Source organism: Heterodontus francisci, chromosome 13, assembly GCF_036365525.1.
Source record: "Heterodontus francisci isolate sHetFra1 chromosome 13, sHetFra1.hap1, whole genome shotgun sequence".
Taxonomy (NCBI): domain Eukaryota; kingdom Metazoa; phylum Chordata; class Chondrichthyes; order Heterodontiformes; family Heterodontidae; genus Heterodontus; species Heterodontus francisci.
In genome coordinates, this window is record NC_090383.1 from 10,345,022 (window position 1) to 10,362,572 (window position 17,551).

Sequence of the window (17,551 nt, forward strand, 5' to 3'; positions counted from 1 at the left end):
GTGAAAGGGAAATCATGTTTAACCAATTTATTGGAGTTCTTTGAGGGAGTTACATGTGTTGGGGATAAAGGGGAGCTGTTGGATGTATTTTACTTAGATTTCCAGAAGGCATTTGATAAGGAGCCACATCAAAGGTTATTGCAGAAAATAAAAGCTCATAGTGTAGGGAGTAACATATTTGCATGGATAGAAGATTGGTTAGCTAATAGGAAACAGAGAGTAGGCATAAATAAGTCATTTTCTGGTTGGCAAGATGTAACATGTTGTGTGCCACAGGGATCTGTGCTGGGGCCTCAAATTTTTACAATTTATATAAATGACTTAGATGAAGGGAACGAAGGTACGGTTGCTAAATTTGCTGATGACACAAAGATAAGTGAAGAGGGCATAAGGGGGCTACAAAGGGATATAGATCGGTTAAGTAAGTGGGCTAAGACCTGGCAAATGGAATATAATGTTGGAAAGTGTGAAATTGTGTACTTTGGCAGGAAGAATTAAAAAGAAGCATATTATCTAAATGGTGAGAGATTGCAGAGGTCTGAGATGCAGAGGGATATGGGTGTCCTAGTGCATGAATCGCAAAAGGTTAGTATGCAGGTAGAGCATGTAATTAGGAAAGCTAATAGAATGTTATCGTTTATCGCAAGGGGAATTGAATACAAAAGTAGGGAGGTTATGCTTCAGCTATACAGGGCATTAGTGTGACCACATCTGGAGTACGGTTACAGTACTGGTCTCCTTTATTTATTTAGTTTATTTTATTTAGAGATACAGCACTGAAACAGGCCCTTCGGCCCACCGTGTCTGTGCCGACCAACAACCACCCATTTATATTAACCCCACACTAACCCCATATTCTCTACCACATCCCCACCATTACTCCTACCACCTACCTACACGAGGGGCAATTTACAACGGCCAATTTACCTATCAACCTGCAAGTCTTTTGGAGGTGGGAGGAAACCGGAGCACCCGACGGAAACCCATGCAGACACAGGGAGAACTTGCAAACTCCACACAGGCAGGACCCAGAAGTGACACCGGGTCTCTGGAGCTGTGAGGCTGCGGTGCTAACCACTGCGCCACTGTACCGCCCTTAGTTAAGGAAGGATGTAAATGTGTTGGAGGCAGTACAAAGAAGGTTTATTAGACTAATACCTGGAATGGGTGGGCTGTCTTACGAGAAAAGACTGGACAGGCTAGGCTTGTATCCGCTGGAATTTAGAAGAGTAAGAGGCGACTTGATTGAAAAATATAAGATCCTGAGGGGTCTTGACAGGATGGATGTGGAAAGGATGTTTCCCCTTGTGGCAGAATCTAGAACTAGGAGTCACTTTTTGAAAATAAGGGGGTCACCCATTTAAGACAGAGATGAGGAGAAATTTTTTCTCTCAGAGGGTCGTGTGTCTTTGGAATTCTCTTCCTCAAATGGCAGTGGAAGCAGTGTCTTTGAATATTTTTAAGGCAGAGGTAGATAGATTCTTGATAAAGCAAGTGGGGGGGGGTGGGGGGGGTGGTGGTGGAAGGTTATCGGAGGTAGGTGGAAATGTGGAGTAGTCAGTTCAGCCTTGAATGGTGGAGTAGGTTCGAAGGGTCGAATGGCCTACTCCTCCTCCTAATTCATATGTAACTTTTGGAAAATGAAACAGTTTGATTATTATAAGCTAAATGCAAGGTTTTCCTGGTTCAGTTTGGATCGGGAAGGTTTTTCTTAAAGCCTTTAATAGCACTACATCTGCATATTTTGAAACGTCAAGGTAAAGGTCCAAGCCGATAGAGGCTTAGGAATTGCTGGATGTAGAAAGACCAAGGTCCACCAAGTTAGCCTTCCATTCTGGTAGTCACATGATATAACAATAATGTAGCTATTTACTAAAGATAATTGATTACTGATGATAGGAATCAATCTCTATCAGTTAGTCAACAACTGCCTTCTCAGTTGGACATAAAATATCCAAGAACATTATTTTGAAGAATAAGGGAGTTCTTCTCATTTTCCTGGCCAATATTTATCCCTCAACTGACATCACTAAAAACCACTGTCTAGTCATTATCACATTGCTGGTCGTGGTGGTTTGCTGTGTGCAAATTAGTTGGTGGATCTCATACGTTACAACTGTGACCCCATTTCAAAAGTACCTCTTTGGCTGCAAAGCACCTTGGGACATCCTGAGGAAGTGAAAGACACCATACAAATACAAGTCTGTCTTTCTTTCTTGCATAATGTGAGGAAAACCCCAGTGGTGAAGGGTTTTGGGAATCACAGATACCAAGGCAGCTGTTCCTCGCACGCATGTTACACTTGGCACGTGTCATGTCTCAAATTACTCATAGTCTGTATCTCAAAATGTTCTTTTCTGAAAGAAATCTACCTAATTTGCTTTTGAATTAATTCCTACTAACTGCTTCCACTATCCCAGTAGGGAGCCTGTCCATAAATTGACCATATCGTGCAAGATGCCACCAACAAAGAAGATATAGAAGTATAGATAAAGTAAATCATGATGACTTGATTAGTTGACCCCAAGGTTAGTACTTAAAGTCTAAAGATTGAAGGAGATTACATTACTATTTATAGGATTGAGAACCAATTATCTTATATTGGTAGAGATTAGTGGGGAGGCCGTGGCGTAGTGGTAATGTCACTAGACTAGAAACCCAGGCTACTGTCTGAGGGCCTGGGTTTAATTCCACCATGGTAGGTGGTGAAATTTGAATTCAATTAGGCTGGGAATTAAAAAAGCTAGTCTCATGGTGCCCATGAAACCATTGTCGATTGTTGTAAAAACCCGTTTGGTTCTCTAATGTCCTTTAGGGAAGCAAATCTGTTGTCCTTATCTGGTCTGGCCTACATGTGACTCCAACTGTGGTTGACTCTGAACTGCCCCCTGAAATGGCCTAACAAGCCACTCAATTGCCAAGGGCAATTAGGGATGGGCAATAAATGCTGGCCTGGCCAGCGATGGCAACAAACAAATTAAAAGAAAGAAATTCCTATTCAAAGATATGACTGTGCCAGTCATGCCAGCCTAAATAGTTTAAAAGAAAACATTGATGGCCCACAGTTAGCCAGTACAGTGCCATCGGTGGAGGTAATGAAGAAATTTCAGGAATATTAAAACAGCCTAGAAAAGACATTCTTGCTTACTAATAGCTGGGAAGAATTGTTCAGTAACTATGTGTATGTATATATATATAAATGGAAAATACTTCATAAGCTGAAGATGGAAGTAAACCAGCAGACTGAATAGTGTAGTCAGCTCAGCTGCAATATTGAGGGAGTGTTGCACTATCGTAAGTGCTACCTTTTGAATGAAATCTTAAACTATGGCCCCGTCTGCCCTCTCAGGTGGGCATAAATGATCCTGTGGCACTATTTTGAAGAGGACTAGGGGAGTTATCCCCAGGGCACTGGTCAATATTTATTCCTCAATCAACATCACAAAAAACAGATTATCTGGTCATTAAGACCTTGCTGTTTGTGGGAGCTTGCTCTGCATGCCATCTTTCCTACTTGACAACTGTGACTACACTTCAGAAGTACTTCATTGGTTATAAAGCACTTTGGGACGTCCTGTAGTCGTGAAAGGTGCTATATAAATGCATGTCTGTCTTTCTTGCTTTTGAACAGGTGGCACCAGTGCCAGAGGTGGACAAATGGAAGATATATCTGACTTGGCAGGAAGGGAACTGAGCTGGGAATTGGGGAATGCAGTTACCTAAGCTGAAAGCCAACTGGGAAATGCACAAACTTGTAGGATGAACCTGGAGGCCAAAGATATGTGATCGTTGCTTCTGGGAGTCAAATAGAAGTGATCTACCAAAGCAATGTTGGCGAACCTCAAAACGATGGGTGTAGTGGAGAGGAGAGATGCTCAGTCATGACCCCACACCCCCACCATTAGGCGCTGGTACTGGCAATCGACAAATAAAAGAAACTTTCACCTCCTATGAGGAAGTGATCATGGAAATTACTGGCTAGGAACTGTATACTGCATGGACAAACACTGAGGTTTGTAGACATGAGAGCATTCCTGGTTTGCCAAATGATAATTGCATATATGGTGAGAAGGGTACTAATGCTCACAGTCATCTGGTGCAAAAAATGTTTGTACTCTGCCACTGAAAAACAGCATGCACTATTGAGTTGGTATTATTTCACAGAAAGTTCACAAATATCAGAGAAGGAAACCATACAAACATGTACGAACAGACGAATTAGGAGCAGGAGTAGGCCACTCGGTCCTTCGAGCCACCTCATGGCTGAACTGATTACTCCACATTTCCACCTACCCCTGATAACCTTCCACCCACCACCCCACCACCCCCCGCCCTTGCTTATCAAGAATCTATCCACCGCTGCCTTAAAAATATTCAAAGACTCTGCTTCCAGCACCTTTTGAGGAAAAGAATTCCAAAGACTCATGACCCTCTGAGAGAGAAAATTTCTCCTCATCTCTGTCTTAAATGGGCGACCCCTTATTTTTATACAGTGACCCCTAGTTCTAGATTCTGCCACAAGGGGAAACATCCTTTCCACATCCACCCTGTCACAACACCTCAGGATCTTATATGCTTCAATCAAGTCGCCTCTTAGTCTTCTAAATTCCAGCAGATACAAGCCTTGCCTGTCCAATCTTTCCTCATAAGACAGCCCGCCCATTCCAGATATTAGTCTAGTAAACCTTCTCTGTACTACCTCCAATGAATTTACATCCTTCCTTAAATAAAGAGACCAGTACTGTACACAGTAATATGGGACCATCATGCTCAGCTCAGCAGTCTACAGCAGACACCAGTCCCGATACATAGAACCCAATATTGACGGGTGCGTTTTGGGATGCAGTTTCGTTTGGGAAACCCAGAGGTCCAGGTTTCCCGGCATGCTATGGAGTTTTAACAGGATTCCCGCCTGGAAGTCAGTCTGATTGACAGACTCGGAACACTCCAGCACTCCACAGCAAGCTGCAGCTACATGTAAGGAGCCTGCCGCAAGTGGTAGCATAGCGGGTGGGGTCTGGTCGTCTAATTCTCCCACCCCTGTGGAATGGCTCTTTGGATGCCGGGGTTGGGGGGGAATCTAGTGAGTGGGGATTGCCCGATCCCAGGGAAAGAGGTAAGCTTGGTGGGGCGAGGGTGGAGGGAAGCACTCCTGCCCCTCCTGGCCCAGAAGCAGTGCTGTAAGGGGACTTAGCTTTTCACAAAGCTGTCCTCGCCTCCCATGAGCTGCTAGGTTTCCCAAGGCCTGGGAAACCCGGCTGGCCAGAGTTAAACCTGTAAATGTGAGGCTGCTAACCGCATTAAAAATATTTAAATAGCCTGCCCGCCCCTGGTGCCACCTCCATAAGAGCCGTAAGTGGGCTGGACGGTATCAGGTTTGAGATTTTAAGTTTTAACATCTCACTCGACCCCAACCCACCCATTTAAAATTAGTCCCATGCAATTCAGGTTAGGTTGATGTGGCAGCAGAGCTAAGAAACGGGGTGAGGTAGAATGTAAAGCATTTTGCTCTGTGAAGGTAGAGTATTGTCAGGTGTCCATTTCATGGAGCCAATGATGAAATGACCCGAATTGGTGAGCAAGTCACTTCTTCACTGAAGAAGACATTGCAAGGTGGACTAGGTAGAAGTGAAGATTTTACCATCTACTTGTGGACAGTGACAGACAAGGATTTGCTGCCCTGCAGACTGCTACTGAACAGTATTCAGCATCAGTAGCATTTTCAGAGGACACCCTCAGGCACATCAGGAGTAATCACAGGTGGAGCATTTTTCAGCACTGTACCCTTATTGTGATGAAGACTAGTTTTCAATATGCTTGGAAACACACTGGACAAAGCCATGTCCGAGGGATGTGGCAAACTCACAGGACTTTCGGAGCAGAGAGATACTCAACCTCCAGCCGCAGCGCACATGCAGAAACACAGCAACCGGGAGCTGCCAAGTCAATGCTGGTCCTTCGCCAGCAACAGTCTGTGAGCAAATGACAGACGCGAGACTGCAAAGCATGTTGTTTAATGCATCTGCAATAGTAGAGGCTATATTCTAACACACATGTAGGACCATATGTGTCTACAAAAAGTAAGGGAGAACTGCCAGTGAAATCAGAAACAGATCCTTCAGTTCCTGTCAGGAATTCTTCAGAGCAATACAGGGGGAAAAAATACAGTACATTAGTACATAATGCACAATAAGAGAAAACCAGAGTTTATTTCACACATTCACCTGTACATTTGTAAAAGCAAATATTCCTCACTAATAATTGCAATTGTACTGTTCAAAATAAAAAAAATCCACATACAGTCTTGTACCAAAAAGACACATTTGTGCAATTCTGGATAAAATATATTTATAGTTCTGCATTCAACTCTTCCAATTTACAAAAAATGCTGTGTGCAGGCCTCAAAATAAATCACTGATTAGTGCTTGTTGCCCTGTGACCCATTGGGCACTGGCTCATGTTCTGCAAGGGATCATGTTCCCATCTCATCCTCTGTCAGCAGCTACTCATTGCTGAACATGCGTATTGCCTCTTTCAAGTGGGAATATTATGCAGCATTCAGCATGCTAAAATTCTGCCAAAATGTGTCATTCAAGGCGCTTTCCTGTAAGGCCAAAGAATTCTGCAAAGGTGTCACCCAGTTGGTGCAAGTACCCTTGGTATTCCAATATAATTGAAAGACACAGCACAGAAAGAGGCCATTCAGCCCATCATGCCTCTGCTGGCTCTTTGAAGAAGCTATTCAATTAATCCCAATCCCCTGCCTTTTCCCCAGAGCCCTGCAAATTTTTCATCTTCAAGTATTTATCCAATTCCCTTTTGAAAGTTCTTATTGAACCTGCTTCCAATGCCCTGTCAGGAAGCGCATCTCAGATCATAACAGCACACTGGAAGTTTGTCTTTTCTCAGGAACAGACAATTGATTGAACAGTTTGAGTCTTTGAGTCTTGACGAATGCATCGTGAGCTTCTCTCTGGAAAAGCAGGCATCAATTTGCGTAATTTGTATTTCCAGTGGCTGCATGCCATCTAAATGTTGAGGGAGGCACAAACCCCTTCTGTTGATAAAAGGGATGGCACTGTTTGCAGGTGCATAATAGGTGATACACTTGCAATCGTTCTTGGGAATGACACATGACTTAGAACACTGAGTTTGCCTCTCCAGCTGGAGCTGTGTGCCAATGCTCTACTTGACGTATGCTGACACACGGAGAAAGTGAGCATCTGGTATCTGATTGTCTCAGCAGTCAACCACGTACTGGCTGATATGAGTGGAATGTCCTGTTGGTCCCTGGCAACGCTCAGTGCTGTAGAAGTTTAATGCAGTGGCCATTTTCACTGCCACTGCTGTGCAGATGTTGCTCGTTTCTGACAAGGCTCATTCCATGACTCAGGTTGGATTCCTATCAAGGCACAGCCTCTTTGAACATTTCTCATCTGTGAGCTCCAAATAAATGGCACAAGGATAAAGATCTGGTGTCAGTAAAAGTGACTACTAAGCGTTCAATTGTTGTAAAGACTTAACAAGATTATTAATGTCCTTATGGGAAGGAAACCTGCCTTCCTCATACACTCGGGCCTATATGTGACTCCAGGCCTATATCAACATAGTTTACTCTTAAATGCCCTCTGACGTGACCTAGCAAGCCACTTAATTGGATTAAACTGCTAAGAAGAATAAAACCAAACAGACCACTCGGCTGTGACACAGACATTGAGGGTAATTTTATGCTCTCCCTGCAACGGGCTTGGAGGCTGCGAGAGCATAAAATCAGGTGGGATGGGGGTCCCGCACCATCCCACCTCCGCCAAAATTTCGTCTCGGGTGGGAAGACCTGTGAACAACCTTCCCGCCCCATTGCCAATTGAGGCCCTTAACTGAACAATTAATCCCCAATTAAGGGCCTCTTCCCGCGGCAGCCGCAATTAGCCATGCGGCAGGCGGTCCTGTCAAACCACGGGAAGTATGGTACGAAAAACCATGCAGGCTGCTACCTGGCTCTGGGGTAGGGGAAGGGTTCCCTTTTTAAAAGGCACAGTGCCTGAACGAGGAACCCAGCATTGGGAAGTGGGGGGGCCTACTGAGGTCCACCTCCTTGCCCTTGCTGCCAACCCCGCTCCACCCTCTTGCTACCCCCACCTCGCAAGACGCCCCCCCCCCCCGCCCTGATGTACAAGAGGCCTGATTCCACCGACGCTCCTTGGCCTCTGCTAGGTGCACCTGCAGCAGCAACCACCGCCTCTGTAGTGGCGCTGCAGCTGCCAGCCTCTGATTGGCCCGCAGCTCGGCAAGAGTGGGACTTACGGCGATCCTGTGAAAGGCCCGCCACTATCCGCTTAAGTGCCAGATTAGCACTAAATTTGGCAGGCCTTCCAGAGAATAAGCGCGCAGGGATCTTGGCGTCGGTTTCTCCAGACATTGAGACCTCTGCCACCAGGATAGAAGTCCCCCCATTGAATCAGACCCATGATAAAGTCAACCATGCAAAGTTCTTCTCACTATCATCTAGGAATTGGAACCAAAGTTGGGAGGGCTGTCTTACAGACTAGACAGCAGCCCATGATACAAGCATACTCACAGAATCATATAATACTCCTCCAGCCCGGTGAATATTCCGTCCCACTGGCACAGTGGTATACAGTCAGGTGGGAGTGGGCATGGGAGTACTCAACATTGACTCTGGACCTCTTGAAGTCTCATTCCTTCATGTTAAACAAAGTCAGCAGCAGCATACTATTACAATCTATAATCTCATGGCCCAGCATGTCCCTCGCACTATCCCCATCCAGTCAGGTGACCAACCCTAGCTCAATAAGGAGCGAAGAGGATACCAGAAACAGACCAGGCGTAGATGAAAGTAAGGTGAAACTACAACACAGGACTACCTACATGCTGTGAACAGAGTTACATGATCTGTAATCAACAGATCAGGTCAAAGCCCTGAGGCACTGCTACAAACGGTTGTGAATAGTGGCGGAGAATTAAGCAAATAACAGGAGGAGGAGGAGGCTCCGTGAACATCCCCATCCTCAATGATGGTGGAACCCAGCACGTGAGTGCAAAAGACAATGGTGAAGTCTTTGCACCCATATTCATCCAGAAATACCGAGTAGATAATCTTTTCCCAACCTCCTCCTGAGTCCCCAACTATTACAGAAGCCAGTCTTCAGCCAATTAGATTCACTCCATGTGATATCAAGAAACGACTCAGTGCACTGAACATAGCAAAGGCCACTGCCTGACAGAAGCCTGGCTGAAGAGTTGTGCTCCAAAACTAGCTGGTCCTTTAACCAAGCCATTCCTCTACAGCTAAAAGACTGGCATCTACCCAACAATGTGGAAAATTATTCAGGTCTGTCCTGTTCACAAAAGCAGGACAAATCCAAACCGACCAATTACCGCCCTATCAGCCTACTCTCAATCATCAGCAAAGTGACGGATGGAATTGTCATCAGTGCTATCAAGTGGCACTAACTCGCCAATAACTTACCCACCAATGCTCAGTTTGGGTTCTGCCTGGGCAAAAAGTTCGTGCCCACTCTAATAATGCCGACAAAATGACTACCTCTTCATGCATAATTAGTGGGTGAGAGAGATCTGGTATTCAGCCAGTTAAACTCAATGATGCTTCAGAAGGTCTCATCACTGCAAAAGTGCCCATGAATTGAGCTCCCTCAAACATATTTAGTTAAATAATTCCTCCAAGCCACTTCTCTCAATGCACAACAACACATAAAATAAAAGCAAAATACTGCGGATGCTGGAAATCTGAAATAAAAACAAGAAATGCTGGAACCACTCAGCAGGTCTGGCAGCATCTGTGAAAAGAGAAGCAGAGTTAACGTTTCGGGTCAGTGACCCTTCTTCGGAACACATAAAATAAAGTAGAATTATACAGGAATTTGAATTGTCTGATTCTTAAAATTTTAATCATGAGATTCCCTCCAATTGCAATCCTGGAAATTTCTTAAGGTCATAATTGTTAGGGTATTCATACATCTCTAGAGTAATTGGATGTATTATGTTGATGAAGATGCAAAGAAGTGGAAATGTTACATTGATTAAGAAATATTGTATTGTATACTAGCTGCAGATTTCTTCATAGAGGTGAAATTCACTTTTAATGATTGCTTTAAATTCTTTCACAAGACATTTATTGTTTTATAATGACAGTTTAGTGAGATAATTTTTCTGTAGCTCTACAAACACAGAGGAAAATATATCCTACAGTGATGGTTTGCTGTTGCAGATAAGATCTCAAGATTAAAATGAAGTTGCCACTGAAAATATACAACAGAGGTTGCACAAAAAAGTTCTGGAAAAAAAAAATGCAATCTCATAGAGTGGCTAGCTAGAAAAACAAATAGATCTACTGTTGCCTTCAACAATTTGCTGAGAACAAGGTTGATGGCTGAAGTGCTTACTCTGCCAGAAGGAAGACCACAGGAGTCTAACGCAGTTTCTACTCGTTTTCGGTCTGCAGAAAACATGCGGAAAATGCTGCATAGGAAAAAAAGAAAGAAAATTACAACATTGGTGATGCTTGAATTTAAACGTGTTTATAATGCACTAAAAAAAAACAGTGGTCAAGAAAATGCCCTTTGACCCAGTCTACAGCCCATTTACAATCTACTGTTACATCGAGTCTACCCCACCCATTTATTCGACTGAAAGGAAACTCTACGTAAATACTGCATATTCTCCAAAGGTTATAAAGCAAAACTCAAGCGTATTCATCCATCCTTGCCGCTCAACTCTGATCTGCTACCCTATATGGATAGTTACAGCTGTTTGTGCATAGTTGAATGGATTCTGAATTTCAAAGGAAGAATACAAGGATGAGATTGTTCTGAAATAATTTCAAAATAGAAGATGTGAAGCATCGGTGTGCAATAGCCACAGAGCATTCGTGCAATGGTTTAGGTTCATACCTACATTCCCTATGTAGTTTTGACCTCAGTTGTCCCAGTCTAAACGAACTGTCAAATAGCAACCAACCACTGCCCATGGGTCAGTAAAACACAAACGATCACAGGCCAATCTCTGGCGCCTGGCTACGCAGAGGCCTAAATATAGGTTGCCAGCCTGCCCTTAAACCCAGGGTACGTCATGGAAGACTTAGAACAAAACAGAGTGAGTTTTCTTCTATAAACATAAAAAAATTGAAACAAAATAATATCTGGAGGATACAAAAAAAATACAACCAGAATATTGGTTATTTTGTCTAGATTTATGATTATCATGTATCCTGGAACTCGACCAACTATTTAACTCATTACAAAATTGCTGAATGCAGTATCGGTTCCCATGAAATTTCTCTCCATCTAGAGATTTAGAGATTTTTTAGAGATACAGCACTGAAACAGGCCCTTCAGCCCACCGAGTCTGTGCCGACCATTAACCACCCATTTGTACTAATCCTACACTAATCCCATATTCCGACCACATCCTCACCTGTCCCTATATTCCGCTACCACCTACCTATTCTAGGGGCAATTTATAATGGCCAATTTACCTATCAACCTGCAAGTCTTTTGGCTGTGGGAGGAAACCGGAGCACCCGGAGGAAACCCATGCAGACACAGGGAGAACTTGCAAACTCCACACAGGCAGTACCCAGAATTGAACCCGGGTCGCTGGAGCTGTTAGGCTGCGGTGCTAACCACTGCGCCACTGTGCTGCCCCTGCTGGGTGCTGACTTTCACCAGATCATGGGCCCCACAGGCACAAGCTGCCCTCCAGTACCTTATCTGAGTGTTGACTCTTCATGCATAGGTCTAGTCAATGAATGGTGGCAGGCTATTCAACTAAACGGGTGGCTCAAAGAAATCTGATCCTGTCTTTGTCTGAAGTCCACACCAGTATCTTCCAACAGGAATCACTGAATGACAATTAGAAGCAGGAACAGCAGCTGATTCTTCCTCGGCCCAGCTTGAGATTGTGAGGCCAATTGTGAAGCTATCAGCATTGCCCCAATTGAGGTTGTCTGACTCAGCACAAAACAGCAATCTGACATTGAAACAGAAAAATCTACAGCACAGAAGGAGGTCATTCGACAGATCGTGACTGCGTGGCCAAAAAAGTTATCTCGCCTAATCCCACCTTTCACCTCTTGGTCCATAGCCCTGTCGGTTATGGCACCTCAAGTGCATATCCAAGTGTTTTTTTAAATGCGATGAGGGTTTCTGCCTCTACCACCTTTTCAGGCAGTGAGTTCCAGATCCCCACCAACCCCTGGGTGAAAAAAAATCATTCCTCAACTCCCCTCTAATCTTTCTGTCAATTAGTTAAATCTATGCCCTCCTGGCTATTGACCTCTCTGCTAGGGGAAATAGGTCCTTCCTATCCATTCTACCTAGGCCCCTCATAATTTTATACACCTCAACTAAATCTCCCCTCAGCCTCCTCTGTTCCAAAGAAAACAACTCCAGCCGATCCAATCTTTCCTCATAGCTAAAATTTCCCATTCCTGTCAACATCCTCATAAATCTCCTCTGTACCCTCTCTCATGTCATCAGATCTTTTCTGTAATGTGACCAGAACTGTACACAGTACTTTAGCTGCGGTCTGGGATCTTACTGATCCTTCTCACTCAGATTCATACTTATCAACTGAGCCATTGGCGGAAACTATGGGATATAATTACAGGCCTCTGCCCCAACAACATATCGTATTCAAAAGATTATGAAATGGTCAGCTCTGCCCAGATGGCAATGTAGAAGCACATACTTTTTCACAGGGATTCGGGCATCTTGGTTTGTCTGAAGCTTCAGCTTGGTGTACCTATAAAACAGAGCACTATTTGTTTGATAGGCTGTTTACATTTCTTGCCAACTATTCATTTTAAACTTTTCTTTGAAATGTATTTTAAAAATCCAAATACCATAATACTCTTCTGAAAACTACACAATGGAGTGAATTAATTTTATATTTTCCAATTTTTCCATTTTTATATATGTGGATACTAAAGTTTGTTATGATTTAAATAAAGAGCTCCTGGGAGCATTTGTCTGTACAAACCTACACTGAATTCAGATATATATAATAACATGAATATATCACACACAGAAATTCACTCACTCAAATGCATGCAGCATATGTGGAATACACGGAAAAGTAACATTATATATTGAAATGCACACATCACTTACTCAAAATATTACTGTTACAGAACATCTTAGACCCCTTTGGTTCTTTCAGTAAGTGAAATACAACCTTACATCTTCACAATGATACTTATTTACAATAAAAGTCACAACTGGCTCAGTCGCTGCTGACTCGCCCACTATTTTCCAGCTCCCAGAGAGGCAGCTGCTATTTAAATATGTTTAGATAGACTGACAATTGCACAGCCTGTCCACGAGATGGTTCTGTATTGAATTAAAATCTGAGCTAGCTGCTTCATCTCACAATCCGTCTTGCTTTGTGACATACCAAAGTGTATGCATTATCAAGAACATAATAATCAAGAGTAAGTTTTGGGGCTCTGTCACAATCTAGAAGTTCAGAAGGCCAAAAGAGGGAAGCTGAAACATTTTATAAACATCTTATGAATGCAACTGGCTTGAACACCCTTCCAATCATATTTATAAATTGTATTTTAGACAATTCACTTATTTTGACCTTTTCTATTGTAAGGTCTGTGACTACACCTTACTCTATTCCCACTACACTCACAGACTTCTGCCTTATCTGACAAGTAGAGGGGCATTGTCTAACCTTAAACATTCACTCCCTCCACCACCGGCGCACTGTGTCTGCAGGGTGCGCCATCTACAAGTTGCATTGGAGCAACTCAACAAGGCTTCTTTGTAAGCCCTTCCAAACCTGTGACTTCTACCACCTAGAAGGACAAGGCAGCATGGGAACACCACCACTTGCGAGTCCCTCTCCAAATCGCACACCATCCTGACTTGGAACTATATTGGCATCCCTTCATTGTCACGAGGTCAAAATTCTGGAACTCCCTCCCAAACAGCACTGTAGATGCACCTACACCACACAGCCTGCAGTGGTTCTAGAAGTTGGATCACCACCACCTTCTCAAGGGCAATTAGGGATGGGCAATAAATGCTGGCCTTGCCAGCGATGCCCACATCCCATGAAAGAATAAAAAACACATTGTGACTTTTGACTTCAGTCATGATACAATGAGATGATGTCAGTCAAAAATACCAATCTTTCCAATTAGGCTGGATTACTTTAGTCTTTATCATATTCTAACACATATACATTAACCATTAACAAAGTACATACCCTATAAAATGTACTGTATACAACATGATTAATTTATATATTCAATGCATTGTTATTCCTACTGTTGTGAAAGCATTGTTGCATCTTCACATAAACAAAATGTGCTGCTGAGTTTCAAAGACCCCTTTTAATATTAAAGTGCATTTCTTGAGTTAATTCTATTTATAGTTCAGAGAACTCATTAATATTCAAACTGCCTCACTGTCACCACTGTCATGTCACAAGAATAAATTCTACCACAGGCAGCTTCATGAGATGTTAATTTAGATTTCAAGTATACAATGTGTCATGCAGGCCCCTACCTGCCAAGCATGAGGCATATTAATTTTGCCACATGGACATTACATTTCAAACTGTTGTTGAAGTGAAGAAAGGACTTGCTTTAAACAAATGCCAGATCTTGGCTGGAAAGACATTTGCATATTGACAGACAGTGTTTGGAAGGACAAAGCAGCCATTCCGTGACACATTCAACTCACAATGAACCCTTGGCTGGAAAGACATTTGCATATTAACAGACGGTGCTTGGAAAGAACAAAGGACCATTCCCTGACATATTCAACCCACAATGGACTTTTGATCACCAGATGTTGAAGGTGGGGGTGCTTGCATTCCAGGTTGATTGCTAAGATGGCCGAATACACAAATGGACATGGTCAAACCTGCCAATCACATGACTAACCTGCTGGGCAACCTGAGTTTTTTGAATTTGTACAAACAGTTTGGGTAGAAAGCAGAATGCTCCTGAACTGAGATCTCTCCTGGCTGGCTCGCCACAGCCTCCCCGTCTGTCTGCTCCCATCTCTTTCTCACAAGCCTCTGAATCCACTGAAGACACATGAACCCCAAGAGAGAAAAGTCTCTTACAGCGAACAAGGTTTAAGAAGAATACTGGGCCCCAACGAAAAGCAAGATCTACCAGAATCAAGGACTCTACAATAAGCTCGAAGAACTGGAACAAAATAACTTCAGATATTGCCTCAAACTTTTTCACTTTATTTCTTCTGCTCTTTTCAGTCTCTATTTGCATGTGTGTATCGCCTATGCATGCTAATGTGGGCGCGTCGTGTATCCATAGGCGTTAACCGAATTAGAGTTTAAGTTTAATAAATTTCAACTTTTCTTCTTTAAACCTAAGAAAACCTGTTTGTGCTGGTTTCTTTGCCTTATAATTGGAAGTCAGTGAACAAGGATTCATCAAAGGGGAGCTTAAAAACAAGGTGTCTTTAAAATTACAGTAAGACCAAGTGAAGGCTGTGAGGGACCCCTAGACCCCTTTCTCACCTGGTCGTAACAAATGTATTGTATATATCAATCAACAGTCCTGCATTAACAGTGAAGCCTCGACATCCAATAATGTCAATGAGAACATCAACAATGGCACACAAGAACCCCAAGCTGATAAATAAAATCAGCTGATTTCCCAGTTTTACAGAAACCTGGCCTTTCACTCCAATCAATCCCCTGAATTCCACCAATTTAACATTCTGCAGATTGAGATGTACTTGATAGATTTGCAACTTATGACGTATGTGTTCATAGGGTAACTAGACTGCGCAGATCTGGGGCAATTTGAGTTAATTCTGGGCATGGGATGGAATCAGTACTTTCCCTCATTCCTATCTGGATAAACTTGAACCTAGTGGTTGCGTTGTCAGCAAACACAGCCATTAACTTATGATACTTTTTCAACATTTAAAGTGTGGTACTATGCCAAATAATACTACAATTTCTACTCCCCGAGTGCATCGGAAATGTTCAGTCTCTTGTGTATGCGTCTCACAATGAGATCTATTATTTTCAGTTATAATGGGTGCATTTCTGTAATAGCTCATGGAGGCCTGCGTGTGAATTATGCCTTACATCATAGTGTGACTTTGAATGATGTCCTCAATGCCCCTTTCAACAACTTATATTTATATAGCGCCTTTAACATAATAAAATGCCCCAAGGTGCTTCACAGGAGCATTATAAAACAAAATAGGACACTGAGCTGCAAAAGGAGATCTTAGGTTAGATGACCAAAAGCTTGGTCAAAAAGGTAGGTTTTAAGGAGTGTCTTAAAGGAGGAAAGTGAGGTGGAGAGACGGAGAGTCTAGGGAGGGTATTCCAGAGCTTGGCGCCTAGGCAACTGAAGGCACGGTGTGGAGCGTTTAAAATCAGGGATGTGCAAGAGGCCAGAATTAGAGGAGCAGAGATATCTTGGAGGGTTGTGGGGCTGGAGGAGATTACAGAGATAGGAATGGGCATGGTCATGGAGGAATTTGAAAACAAAATGAGAATTTTAAAATCAAGATGTTGCTTGACCGGGAGCCAACCTAGGTCAGCAAGCACAGGGGTGATAGGGGAATGAGACTTGCTGCAAGTTATGACATGGACATCAGAGTTTTGGATGACCTTAAATTTACCGAGAGTAGAATATGGGAGACAAGCCAGGAGTGCATTGGTATCGTCAAGTCTTGAAGTCATGAAGGCATGAATGAGGGCTTCAGCAGCTGATGAGCTCAAACAGGGCGGAAGTCTGCGAGGTTACGGAGGTGAAAATAGGCATTCTTAGCAATGGCACGAATATGAGGCTGAAAGCTCATCTCGGGGTCAAATATGACACCAAGGTCGTGAACAGGCTGGCTTAAACTCAGACAGTTGCCAGGGAGAGGGATGGAGTTTGTAGCTAGGAAACAAAGTTTGGAACTGGGACCAGATTAAAAATGCAGCACATAAGATTGCAACAGCAGTAGTCTGACAACAAGAATTGTTTATTGGCATACTTAAGCAGCCTTATCACACAGAAGCTGATTGTGGTTTGTATGGGATTACATAATGGTAGCAGCCATATTTACTGCAAGGTTTGGGAGGAACTACAGAACAAGCTGCTTCAACCATCCAGAAGGTGTCTGGAGAAATTTGGGGTACTGCAAAGTGGTAATTAGTCTGCAAAAATAAGTGCAAACTAATTTCTGGGAAAATATGCACCAAGTCAGAGTTTTATTAAGGGCACAGTTGGTTAAATTTGGAGTGAAGTCCAAATTCAATGGTGCTATAAATGGAGGGAGATAACTAAAATACGACTTAAGTGTTGAATCGACCATCCCTGTTTCCACCACAGGAGTCAGGCAAACACAAGGAGAGTGTGTGACATATAACTTGTAATATTTTCATTCCACTTATTTTTATTTCAAATTATAATCAAATATTATCACAGCAGTCTAACAGGGCTAATTATATCTGTCAATGCTAATCGCCATGCGCGTTGGCAAGAATAAATTTATTAATCAGCGTTTAGAACCTCTGACAG

The 17,551-nt window shown here is 43.0% G+C and overlaps 1 protein-coding gene across 8 annotated transcripts in view; it reads right to left on the minus strand.

The window, feature by feature from the left end:
• plcb1 (phospholipase C beta 1) overlaps positions 1 to 17,551 on the minus strand; it is a 751,229-nt gene that overhangs the window by 243,765 nt on the left and 489,913 nt on the right. For all 8 annotated transcript variants that reach the window (XM_068044354.1, XM_068044355.1, XM_068044358.1 and 5 more), the window contains 2 exons: positions 12,730 to 12,783; positions 10,425 to 10,500 (listed from right to left, as the gene is read on the minus strand). In XM_068044354.1, coding sequence (XP_067900455.1) covers positions 10,425 to 10,500; positions 12,730 to 12,783 — 130 coding nt within the window. The remainder of the gene's footprint in view (positions 1 to 10,424; positions 10,501 to 12,729; positions 12,784 to 17,551) is intronic.